The following is a 12,826-nucleotide window of genomic DNA, read 5'->3' as shown; positions in this document are numbered from 1 at the left end:
GTGTATTATTCTAAAGTTAAATTAGAGTTTAGTTTTATTTTTATACTTTTACGTTAGACCCCAAGTGGCGGGTCAGTGTATTCCGAAGTACGGAAGTTATTGTATATAGAGAAAAATAAAGGGTTTGTATACCCTTCGTCTGTATCCTGTCTACTTACCACAATTAGTGAACATAGCTTTAGTAAGCTCTCTGTTCCGAGTCAGGTCCTTGTATGTTCCCGAAGAAGGTTAGAAGGAACATTGACCCTGATACAATTTATTACGGTTACAACGGTAGTTAACATAATATTCAGACCAGGACTCATTTTTTTTTTTGGAAGCTAGAGCTTCTCTGTGGATTATGCAATGTGTCCAGTTGCTCTGGCGATTTTTGCTTTTACAAGTGCTTGTATACTTTAGAATCTTCCTGACATTGAACGAGCACCATCGGTGCGTATTCCGACGCTATTTTTCCATTCTATATTTGCTTCGTTCATAAAATCATTTAAGATAGCAAATAATGCGTATGCTCTTACTTTGAGTTCTATTGGTTTGCAGAAAAGTAGTTCTTCTACTATTGACATATCATCACAAAATCGAGCATAGGCAATGAAATGAGCGTCTTTATTACTATCTGTTGCCTCATCAAAATGTATTGAAACTAATTTGTCACGCAACTTCGAGAAAAGCTGACACTGTACATCTTCAGCTATATCAGTAATTCGACGGGCAACAGTATCGTTTGAAAGAGGTACGGACTGCAATTGGTTTGCAAAATTATCTCCAAACACAGTTTCTACAATCTCAATTGCTGCTGGCAAAATACGCTTTTCACCAATGGTGTGAGGCTTTTTACATCTGGCTATTTTATATGAAACTTTGTAAGAAGCAATTAATGCTTTTTCATTCAGTTTTTTTAAAAAATGTTTTTTGCCTTTCATATGATTTTAATTTTAATTTGAAAATTTCTCTAGGTTTGTTGACGTACTCACTATGAAGTGTTTCCAAATGTCTTTGAAGTTTATTAGGTTTCATGCTGTCTGCTGCCAATGTTTTTGAGCGAATGATACATAATGGTCTTTGTTCTTCATTTACTTTAGTGCTGGTAAATCCAAAATTTAAGTATTTTTGAGAATATTTTCTTGATTTTATTTTCGGAACCACGTTCGTCTGTGTACTTGTCGATGCTTGACTATCGTCTAATGCTCGCTTACGCCCGTTTAAAAATCTATCCATAATTCTGCATAAATCTGCCGCCGTGAATTTTTAATAAAGTGAATTGCAATTAACACGAAAACATATAACATAAACATTCACGATAGAATAGATAGCGTCAGAAGGATAGACTCGAATGAGACTGACTGGAATTAAAACTGGCACTATCGAATTTCCTCCTTCCTTCTCCCTATAGAGAAACATTTTGTGACATCTGCGCATGCTTGAGACGTCATCTTGCCTCCGAAAACGGTAATCCTTGCGACATGCAGCGTCATCTAGCCACGCAGCAATATGTAGACACACAGACAAGTCGGAACTTCTCGCGGTTTCGCGAGTATATCTGAGATGGTGGACAGAAAAAAAATGCAATAAAAGTGCAACAGATTCTTGTTTTGTCAATGCTGAGGATCGACGTTGCCAAATATGACTAAATTTACGTATTCTTGGTAATTTTTAAGTTTAAAATTAAGGTCGTAGTTTAATTAATAAGTAAGTAATTAGTAATTAAGATTTAGCGCCAAAAGTACTCAAAATACATTATAATTGCATACACTTTATAATATGTGGGGGGGTGCGATGAAAATTATGGCTGACCGCGTATACTGAAAGGTTGAGAAACACTGGGCTCAGGTAAGACTTAGCTAGTGTTTTTGGAGAGAGAAGTTTGGTGGTCATTGTACACAGAGCCCTTGGCAAGCATTACGTTTGACCCATCACACGGTCAAACGTTTCCTTATCGTTTGTTAGAAAGATGCTAATACTTCCCAACCGCTCGAAAAAGTTATCATAAAGTTTATTTTTTTCATTAGCTCCATTTTTTTTACTTTTCATCTTTATTCTATATTTAGCAGATGTTACGGCATATTTTTAAAAGAAAGATTAGATATTTAAAATTTAGAATTGAATTTTTAAATTTCAGTGTGAAATTTTGATAACATGGAAACAAAGATGAAATCATCCGGTGCACAGAATCGTAAACGCAAAGCTGAGAAAGATGCTGCTCTTCAGAAGCAGGCAGACGCAATGTCTCATTTCATAAAGAAGATGAAGACTTCTTCGGGCGTAAATGATGCTCACACTGAATCAGCATCAGAATCAATTACAAAAGAACAGACATCATCCAGCCAAAGAACATCAGCTGCATTGGATGAAGTTATTGAAAGGACTGATGAAACTCCAAAGGAAGGGAAAGATGATCCAAGCATGGAATTAAATAAATCGGAAGTTAGAGATTATCCAGGTAATTCGATGGAAGAGACTGGCATAAATGAAAATTCCTTTCTTTATATTGATTTTGATGATCCTGCAAAGTGGCCAACTCTTAGCGACAAAGTGAGAATGACTTTGTCCGAAATGGGGCCTATTCAAAGGAAAGGTTTAATGTATCCGAAAAGTAATAATGGACGTAAATTTAGTGATACAATATTATAACATAAAAATGGAAAACGGAGAATTAGTTCCCCGTACATGGCTATTATATTCTATAGGTATAAATTCTGTTTTTTGTTTCTGTTGCAAGATATTTGCATCGGTTGACAGTAGTAGCCTCGTAAAAGGCTATAATGATTGGCTAAATGTATCTAAAGCCTTGCATAGGCATGAGATTAGTAGAGCACATATGAAAAATTTCCTAAAATGGAAAGAGCTTGAGAAAAATAAAACAAGAATTGATTCCCAAATACAAGAGATGTATGAAAATGAAAAAAAAAAAAAAAAAAAAAAAACATTGGTCAAATGTTTTAGGGAGACTGATTGAGATCACAAAATTTCTTGGCAGCCAGAATTTAGCCTTTCGAGGCTCATCTGATGTGCTGTACCAAAAGGATAACGGAAATTTCTTAAAATTAGTGGAATTGTTTGCAAAAATTCGACCCTGTTATGGAATTTCACATAGAAAGAGTATTACGACCTAGAGGTAGCTACAGCAAAGTTCATTATCTAAGCAAAGATAGTCAAAATGAAATGCTGCAAATTATTGGAGTAGTATAAGAGAGAAAATCTTACTATCCCTTCGAAAAGCCAAGTATTATTCTATAATTTTAGATTGTACTCTCGATATTAGCAAAACTGAACAGATGAGTGCCGTCATACGTTTTGTCCTTTGCAGTGATAGAGTGGGAGAAATCAAGGAAAATTTTTTAGGCTTTATTAAAGTTGATGATTCTACAGGTAAAGGGCTATGTGAGACAGTAATGGAAATGTTGAAAATGTGGAACATTCCCCTTAATGATATGAGAGGCCAGGGGTATGACAACGGCGCAAATATGAAAGGGAAGAAAAATGGTCTTCAAAATAACATCTTAAAAATAAATCCTTGTGCGTTTTATGTTCCTTGTGCCGCTCATAGCTTAAATTTAATGATTAACGATGCAGCAAAAGTGAATGCAGATACAGTTAGTTTTTTTTTTTTTTTTTTTTTTTTTTTTTTTTTTCGACAATTCAACAAATATACAATTTATTTTCTTCTTCTCCTAAGCGATGGGCAGTTCTTTTAAAAAACATTTCCTGTTTAACCTTAAAAACCCCTCTCAAACACTCGATGGGAAAGCAAAATTGAAGCTATTCGACCTTTAAGATATCAACTAGGAGAAATCTATGATGCTCTCTTTGAAATATCCGAAGATGAATGCTCTTCAAACGAAGTGCAACATGAAGCACGAAGTCTGTGTACCAAAATCAAGGATTATAAATTTATTTGTTCCTTGATAGTTTGGCACGATTTGCTTAACAGAATTAATCCTGTCAGCAAACAATTGCAAGAAAAGGGTTTGAGTGTTACACTAGCCTTAAAGGCAATAAGTAACTTAAAAACATTCATTGAAGAATATAGAAGTGATATCAATTACAAAAGTATTCTTGAGAAAGCCAAAGAACTTAGTGAAGAAGTGGATGGCGAGCCACAATTTAAAACTGTTGAAGAAGTCCGAAGAAGGAAAAAGAAATTTCACTTCGATTACGAACATGCTGACGAATCCCCTCAATCTCCAGAAGAGAAGTTTAGGGCAAATGTCTTTTTTAGAATTTTGGATACTGCTTGGACATCATTAAACGAAAGATTTGATGCAATGAAAAATCACTGGGATAATTTTAGTTTCCTGGGTAATTTATCAAAAATCGATAACGCAAATTTGAAAATAAAATGTGATAAATTAGAAAAATTGTTACAGTGTGGTGACAATAAAGATATTAACGCAGAAGAACTCTATGACGAAATAGTAGCTTCGAAAGACATTTTTACAGCCGGTATGAATGACCCATTCGATATTTTGAACTTAATTGTGTCAAATAATTTGTGCTTCCCGAACTTGAAGATTGTACTGAGAATACTACTTAGCATTCCTGTTAGTGTTGCTAGTAGCGAAAGATCATTCTCCAAATTAAAATTGATCAAGACATATTTACGTTCAAGTATATCGCAGGAAAGACTCATAAATTTAGCTTTGATTGCCATTGAAAATGAAATCTGTCAAGAACTAGATGCAAAAGAAATTATAGAAAAATTTGTAAATATGAAATGCAGAAAAATAAATTATTCTCAATAAATTGTTAAAATCAATTTCAACAAATGCTTTCTTCAAAACTTCCTTCTCCTATACAAAAATTTAGAAAAAAAGGGGGGGGCAACTTCAGCTATTTTGCAGGCCGGCGCTGGGGTTGGCCTTGATAATAAGAAAGTCCCGAGCCGGTTTGATAATGATTTTCATAATTCTGAATACAACATTCGTATGGTACGAGCATCTTGATATCTTCTTTACAAATAAAAGTTTTCCTCTTCTGTAGTCATATTTATAGGATTTGTCGCCTTCGGAAATGAAGCACAAGAATTAACTTACCCCTCTCAAAAGGAACGAATGTACCCGAATTGAGTCGGATTTCCACTTCGATTGTATTAAATGAATTTCTTGCTATTGGTACATAATGCGGTCTGTCGTACTGTACATTTGCGGTACCACCATCTCTTCCGGTAACTGTCACGACTCTTAAGAGAGGAGCTTGCACATTTACCAACAATCTGAGGCGAAACGATATCACTATACACATAAAGTAATGTATAAGCAGAATGCAAATCACCCACATATGGACTATTCCAAGTAACTTCGACAATCTGCGGTTCGAAGCCTAATAAACTTGCCAATCCCGAATCATAAAAGATTAACCGAGCTCCATTTTGCGTCACAATTTTCACTCTTTTTGTTGAACGATCATACTGTAAAGAGATTTTATCTTTAAATGATGCTAAAGTCATGGCTTTTAAAAGATCTGAAACACTTTCGTAACATCCTGGTAGTATTTTTCTATTGGCAACTTCCCTTACACCCGAAGAGTCACCCAAATCAAAGCCAAAGAGATTGTTATCTTTGTTAATATTGTACCAGGTGTGCGGGTAAATGATCTCAGAAAGACCAACTTCCCATTCCCCGTTCAAAGATATGGGTACGGGCAACTGAGTAATGAAATGAGAGATAGTATTTTCTGGAAAATAATGTTGAGAGCTATCACTAGGTAACGTCATATAGAAAGACATCTTGGCAAATGACGATTCTTTACACGATGTGGAGTTTTTATATTCTTTTCACATTTGTCACCCATGCATTAAGTTTTGGTGGATAACCTAAAAATTTCACATAGTATTCTGTCATACCATTTCTATTTCTTTCTAGCAACACTTTTTCAACAGGATAATATCCCGAATCTGAAATTTTTTGCAGTTCCTTTTTTCGTAAAATGTTCCTTCAATGACTTCTCCAGCGAGGTCTTTAAGTCGATAAACAGGTGGATTTCGAGGAAGGATTTCATAGCTCGTAAATATTTCTCTCGTCCAGTTACTTTCATAGCCTTGTAAGGATCTTAAGTTTTACTAACGTTTATTTTATTTTAAATCTTTACTATCACTTCTTATTTTCTACTTCCGGCCAGAATTAAAAGCTTTAACTTATTTATGCCAATTTGTCTGGCGAACGCCAAGTACTTAAGTTGTGGCTTTTTGCCAAGCAAGGGAGGAGTTAGTAGAAGCAGGCCGCTTGCCTTAGCAGTTTTACGCGGTTGCTGGTTGTCTTCCAGGCCAGAGGTTTAATCCTCTTAATAATTTTAAACGTATTGTAGTGTTAACAGTTCTCTGTACTACATACGGCTTCCTGTTAATATACGGTCAATCTTCCACGTAGGCCCTTGTTTATTATTCCAAAGTTAAGATAGAATTTAGTTAATATTTTTATATTCTTACGTTCAAGACCACAAATGGTTGGTCTCTGTATTCCGAAGTCCGGAAATTATTGTAAAGAGTGAAAAATAAAGGGTTTCGTATACCCTTCCTGTGTATCTTGTCTACTTCCCACATTTATTGAACATAGCTTTAGTAAGCTCCCTGTTCCGAGTCAGGTTCTTGAATGTTCCCAAAGCAAGTAAGGAGGAACATAGAACCTGATAGTGGCGCCCGACGAAGAAGAATAACCATGGCCGAGTTTCAAGAACCTGTGCTGCCAGCAGAAGCGGCTCAAAATCCAGAAATGCCAGCTGCCGCCCTGGAAGGATTTGGTTACATCGTCCAGACCATGCGCGCAGCGATGAAACCAGAAGCAACATTTAATGGAAACTCACCGGTTACCAGTTTTTTGGAAAAACTAGATGACCACTTCATGATGTATCCCGTGCACGAGTTCCAGAAAGTCACATTAGCTACCAGCGCGTTGAGGGGCCAAGCGCTTAATTGGTTCAAATGTATAGGCAGAAGTCTCTTGGGTCAAGCAGGAAGTCCCACCTATACTTACGAAAATTTCAAGACTGCCTTAGTAAAAGCTTTCCCTGTCGTAAGAGATCGTGCGAAATTAGAAGCGGAACTTTTCAGCATATACCAGAAACCAATTGAAAATCTCTCAAGTTTTATTTTAAGAAAAATTCACGTCTTAAAACTCTTGTATGGAAACCGTCCGGATCTTGAGATAATTCAAGTGATTTTGCTGAGGTTACTTCCTCAAGTACAAGACTTTATTGAATTAAGGAATCCGACTACACTGGAAAAGTTATTTGAGCTAGCAATCCAGTTTGAAAGTAGAAGAACGGCGGACATTGAAAGAAGACGCCAATATCAACAACGAAACCAATTTGGTGTGCCAAGACCACAGCAAAGTCAAGCACACGGCTACGGAAGCAAAGCGAATCAGTGGGCAAGGAAACCCGAGCATCTAAAAACAGCCGGCGAACGTCGGCAGTTCAATAGCAATCCAGGAAAAAAGTCTCAAGGCCAGTGGAAAAAGAAGGAAAGCATGGAAAGAAAAAAAGATTTAAACTAAAACGGATTTCTGCTGACGGGAGGGTGCGGAAATCCGAAGGCCAAGAAAACCCCTCTTCCTTCAAGTTAAATACAGTAATGGTGAAAAATTTGACTCTTCCGAAGATTGAAGTGTTGGTGAATAACATCCCAGCCACCCCACTCCTGGATACAGGCGCGCAGTGTTCCTGTGCGGCAGAAGATTTTTTTAGGAAGTATTTTCGTAAACACCGCATATATAATTCGGATAATACGACAGTGTTAGCTGCGCAAGGAGAAAGATGTAAGTGCATAGGTAAATTACCGCTATACATTCGTATCAAGGACGAACAAGTAAAGGTTATGTTTTTATAGTAAAGAATCTGCAAGCACATATTATCTTAGGAATAGATTTTCTTTCAGAGGCAGAAGCAACGCTGGATTTTAATGAAGCGTCCCTTAAGCTGACGATGAAACCAGTTCGAGAAGAAATAACGGAACCGCCAATGTTAAACCTTGAACACCTGCCTAAGGAAGAGCAACAAAGAATCCGACAAGTGGTAAGTGAATTTGCTTCGTTATTTAGTGATATTCCAGGATTTACTCAAGTTACTAACCATAGTATTGACACCGGAGATTCAATGCCAGTTCGCCACGAAGCATACCGGTATAATAAGAATAAAGAAAAAAATATAGAATGGCACATTAGCGATATGCTACATAAAAAGATCATAACGCCCATCTCAAGTAGTTATGCTAGTCCGGTGGTTTTATGTAAGAAAAACAATGACTACCCATTAACACATAAAAAAAGGTGGCGTTTCGCGATTGACTATCGTAAATTAAACTCCATAACTAAATATCCGGTATATCCGTTACCTATTATTGAAGAAATTCTAAGGAACATAACGTCTACCAAATATATGACGACTTTAGACTTAACGACTGGTTATTTTCAAATAGGGGTTAGACCGAGACGCGTGCCTAAGACTGCTTTTATAACCAAGTCTGGCACTTATGCATTCCTGCGTATGCCGTTTGGCCTTTCAGGGGCACCGGCAACATTTCAGCGATGTATGGACATGGTGCTAAGGCCTGTTCTTGGAAAGTCCACATTTATCTATTTAGACGATATCATTATTACTAGTGATAATCTGGACCAACATGTACAGGATTTAAGACAGGTGTTTTCATTATTAAATGAGGCCGGTCTAAAAGTTAATGTCGAAAAGTGCAAATTTGCAGCCCCTGAATTAAAATATTTAGGTTACAAAATATCTCAGAAAGGAATCGAGACAGACGAATCAAAAATAATCGCTGTGCAAAAGTATCCGCAGCCAAATACAGCGAGGAAGCTCTCTTCTTTTCTAGGACTTTGTTCATATTATAGGCCTTTATAAAACATTTTGCAGCTATTGCTGAACCATTGTTAAAATTAAAAAGGAAAAAGGCAAGATTCTCGTGGACGGCCGAAGCCAATAGTGCTTTCGAAAAATTAAAGCAAGCATTAACGGAAGCCCCTGTGTTGAAATTTCCTGAAAAGGATGAGAATTTAGAAATTTCAGCGGATGCTTCGGATTATGCGGTAGGAGCGGTACTTTCGCAAAATCAGCAGCCCGTGGCATTTTTTAGTCGAACTTTAAATCAAACACAAAGAAATTATTCCGCGACTGAGAGAGAGGCACTTGCAGTTCTGTTAGCAGTGCAAAAGTTCCGAGTCTATTTTGGAAGAGCGCCAATAACAGTGTATTCTGATCATGCGGCGGTAACTAGATTGTACTCAGGGAAAAACTTATCCCCAAGGTTAATAAGATGGGCACTCAAGCTACAAGAATATAATCTGGTAATCAAGCATACACCCGGAAAGGAAAATATCGTAGCGGATGCCCTATCAAGAATAAAAATAGATGAAGAAGGTAATACTGTAAAGGTGGCAATGCTCACAGCATGTACAATAAATTCCCGAGAAACTGTAATAACCGAACTGGGTAAGGATCCTGAGTTTGGAGATATTTATGAGTATTTAAAGGATCCTGAAAATTTTATCCACCAAGATATTGTGGCGATAAGAAATAGGTCGGCCCTTTACGAACTAATAGATGGTCTATTATTTTGTACAAAAATTACAAATTCCAACAACGAATTTCAACCTGTTATCCCAGCTAGTCTTAGATTAAATATCCTGCAGGAGTTACACGACAGCCCATTAGCTTCTCATGCTAGTATTCGAAAAACTATCCAACGCGTACGCGAGGCAGTCTACTTTCCTGAACTGCAAAAGTTAACAAGGGCGTATGTCCAATCCTGCCCAACATGTCAAGCAGTTAATTATATTAATTTCCGCCCGGCCGGGTTTCTAAATAGTATTAAATCCGAATTTCCAAATGAAATAATTGGCATCGATTTATTGGGCCCTTTCCCAAAAAGTCAGTTAAATAAGAGTCGGTATCTCCTTGTTATGGTTGATCATTTTAGTAAGTAGACCGAAATTGTTCCCTTAAAACGAGTCTCCGCGAAATTAGTTACTGATTCTATTTTAAATAAATATATTTTAAAGTATGGGGCGCCCCTAAAAGTTATATCGGATAATGGTCCCCAATTTGTAAGTAATATATTTGAAGACATGTGCCAAAAACTGGGCATACGTCATTTAAAAACGGTCCCGTATCGGCCGCAATCAAATAAAGCGGAACGGGTCAATAAAAATATAGTGAAAATTATCCGTAGTTATGTTAAAAATTTTCATAAAAGCTGGGATAACTATGTCAATGAATTTGCTTTCGCCCTTAGGACCGCAAAACATGATACAACGGGCAAAACTTCTGCTGAGTTATTTTTAGGCAGAAAGATTATAACGCCGTTAGATAAATTATTTTATGTTCAACAAAGAGCCCCAGAACTTAAAATGGGTGATATAGAAAAATTAATTAAAGAAGCGAAAAAGAACACTGAAGTAGCACAAAGAAAACAGAAGCTCTATTATGATTTGAAACGACGGCGAGTAACTTATAAAGTAGGAGATGAAGTATTAAAAATTAAGCATTCACTTTCTTCAGCACCAGAAGATAAAACCGCCAAATTTTTTCCACGATTTGAAGGACCATATGTCATACAAAAAATAACTCACGCTGTAGTGGTGTTAAAAGCCAGGAATAGTGAAACATGCTCCGCAAACATTGACCAAATAAAAACATACTATGAGCGTAATAAAATGCAAATATTTAAAGATCTAATTCAGAAGACAAACAACAAAAATCAGCGTTATATTTACAAAATTTTCACAGGAATAGTTTCGATGGTTTTACCGAACCACCATCCTCAGCTGCAAAACCGCAAATGAACAAGATAGGAAATAATGATTAGAGAAGATAAGAAAGCCTGGACAAGAATAAGCAAGTGGCGCCATCTGTTGGTGAAACCAGAAATAAAACATAATTTCTTTAAAGGCCGAAGGCAAATTTGGATTGGAATTAGGATCGTTAACTAGAACCGAAAGATTTTTATGAATGTGAAATGCCTCTAGAAAATCCAGTTCTCCAATGGAAGATGTTTTTTGAATAACTTGGCAGCAGAAAAATTGAAAGTGTGGTTTTCGGACCAACAATGTTGAGCAACAGAAGACTTCTGTGTTTCCTTTTTTCTAACATATGCCTCACGTTCCTTGACGCGAAATTTTAATGTGAAAATTTTGTAAATATAACGCTGATTTTTGTTGTTTGACTTCTGAATTAGTATTTATTTGGCGTGTTATTGTGTCTTAATTATTTAAAGATCTTTTGCAGGATCCGGCACGGCAGGCATGGCAGGCACTGCAGGCACAAGCTCCAGAGGTGGAACAACGACAAGCACAAGGACAAGCCATTAGGAGGCAGGAGCAATTGAAAAGAAAGTTTCCCCGGTGGAAAATTGAAGATAACAAGAAAAAGAAGCCGTTCCACCGTCCAGAAAAGAGAGCGGACGACCACCCCCAGAATGAAGAAGGGAGAAGTACGACGAATGCAAAGAGAGCCAGGAGAAATAACGGCAACTATAACCCGGCTCCCAAACGGAAGATCTAATCATCGGACAGGACTCTACGCAGCAAATGTCGCCGAATTGCGGAAGGACCACCACTGGCGGAGGAAAAGATACAAGGAAAATTTGAACGGCCAGCAACGTGGTCCAAGCAGGAACGAGAGAGAAGTGTCCCGGTTCCGCCAAGACCAGCGGCCATCAAACGGCCAAGACCACAGGAAGAGGCGAAAAAGAAGGTATTCAAGGGTGACCGAACTGGAGGGAAAAGAAAGCTCCTAGAGGAAGGCACTGAAGGGCGAGCCCGCACAAGAAGGAGGATAAATCAAACACGAATCTTAGCTACCTTCCAGGACTGGGAAGAGAAAAGAATGTCCGAATATCACAAAGATAAGTAAAATTTTATGTTACTTTGCAAACTTAAGTTAATCTTTCATTCTTACTGCAAGTGGCAGAATTCAAGACGTTTTACCTCATGTGAGGTCTACCTTTATCGCCAAAAAGGCGAGAAATGAGTTGTTACCTATTTTGGTATTATGTTTTTCAATTACTGGCGAGTAAAACTAAAGTTGATGTATAATAGGAATGTGTAAATACTTGAATATTGTAAAAGTTATTGTATAAATTTTATTTAAAACATTCTGGCCAGAAAGAAGTTTTAGTCTGAAAGACTTTTTGAAATGTAGTATTTCAATGTAGAAAGAATTGGCACTTGCTTTGAAAAGAATAGAAGTTAACAATGTACTACTAATGTATGTTTTCAAATGCGTAAAATTAACGGCATGTTAATATGTTCTTATATACAATGTGAACTGTTATTTTAAATGTTAAGAAATACCGTGATATGGTAAAAGTGAAAGTAATGTTAAATTTTTTTTTTATTCGTGTGACTGTAAAAAGACCAAATCATGGTGAATATGTGTTAAAGGTTGAATGAAAGTAGTTAGGCTCTCTGACGCTACACTTCAGAGTTAGCCACTTTCAGAATAGTACCTCAGGGTTTAGAGTTGAAATTAGGGTGTGTTACGAGGTCTTGGTATGTTGAATTTTAACACGTTAGTGTTTTGATTGTAGGAGGAAGTGTTGAACACGTATGCATAAACACATTTGTGTTTGGTGTTCTTTTACAACACATGTCAGAGAGCACGGGGAGAGATAATTAAAATAGTCATGAATGAAATAAGAATGTTAAGAGAAATATAAATATGCATGTTACTTGCCATTTCATTGCGTAACATTTCATTAAACTAGTTTTCCTTCCAGATCTCTGGAAGGAACCAGATTTGAATAAAAGCTCCTGTTTAGATGCAGTACAGATGAAAAATTGGGTGTCCATGGAGCTGCTATTGTAAAAACAATTTTTTTTTTAAA

The 12,826-nt window shown here is 36.9% G+C and overlaps 1 protein-coding gene across 1 annotated transcript; it reads right to left on the bottom strand.

The window, feature by feature from the left end:
- Positions 1-395: 395 nt before the first annotated feature.
- Positions 396-1,215, bottom strand: LOC118191552 (zinc finger BED domain-containing protein 5-like). The gene is made up of 2 exons (XM_085810235.1): positions 972-1,215; positions 396-841 (listed from the first exon to the last, which is right to left on the bottom strand). Exons 1-2 carry the CDS (start codon positions 1,213-1,215, stop codon positions 396-398), a joined length of 690 nt encoding a protein of 229 aa, XP_085666361.1.
- Between the last annotated feature and the right edge of the window lie 11,611 nt (positions 1,216-12,826).

The sequence above is a fragment of the Stegodyphus dumicola genome, chromosome 2 (assembly GCF_044657685.1).
Source record: "Stegodyphus dumicola isolate Sdum_Otavi_A_Nest chromosome 2, ASM4465768v1".
NCBI classification, from domain to species: domain Eukaryota; kingdom Metazoa; phylum Arthropoda; class Arachnida; order Araneae; family Eresidae; genus Stegodyphus; species Stegodyphus dumicola.
The sequence above is the reverse complement of the archived record's forward strand: the minus strand, read 5'-3'. Positions and strand labels throughout refer to the sequence as shown.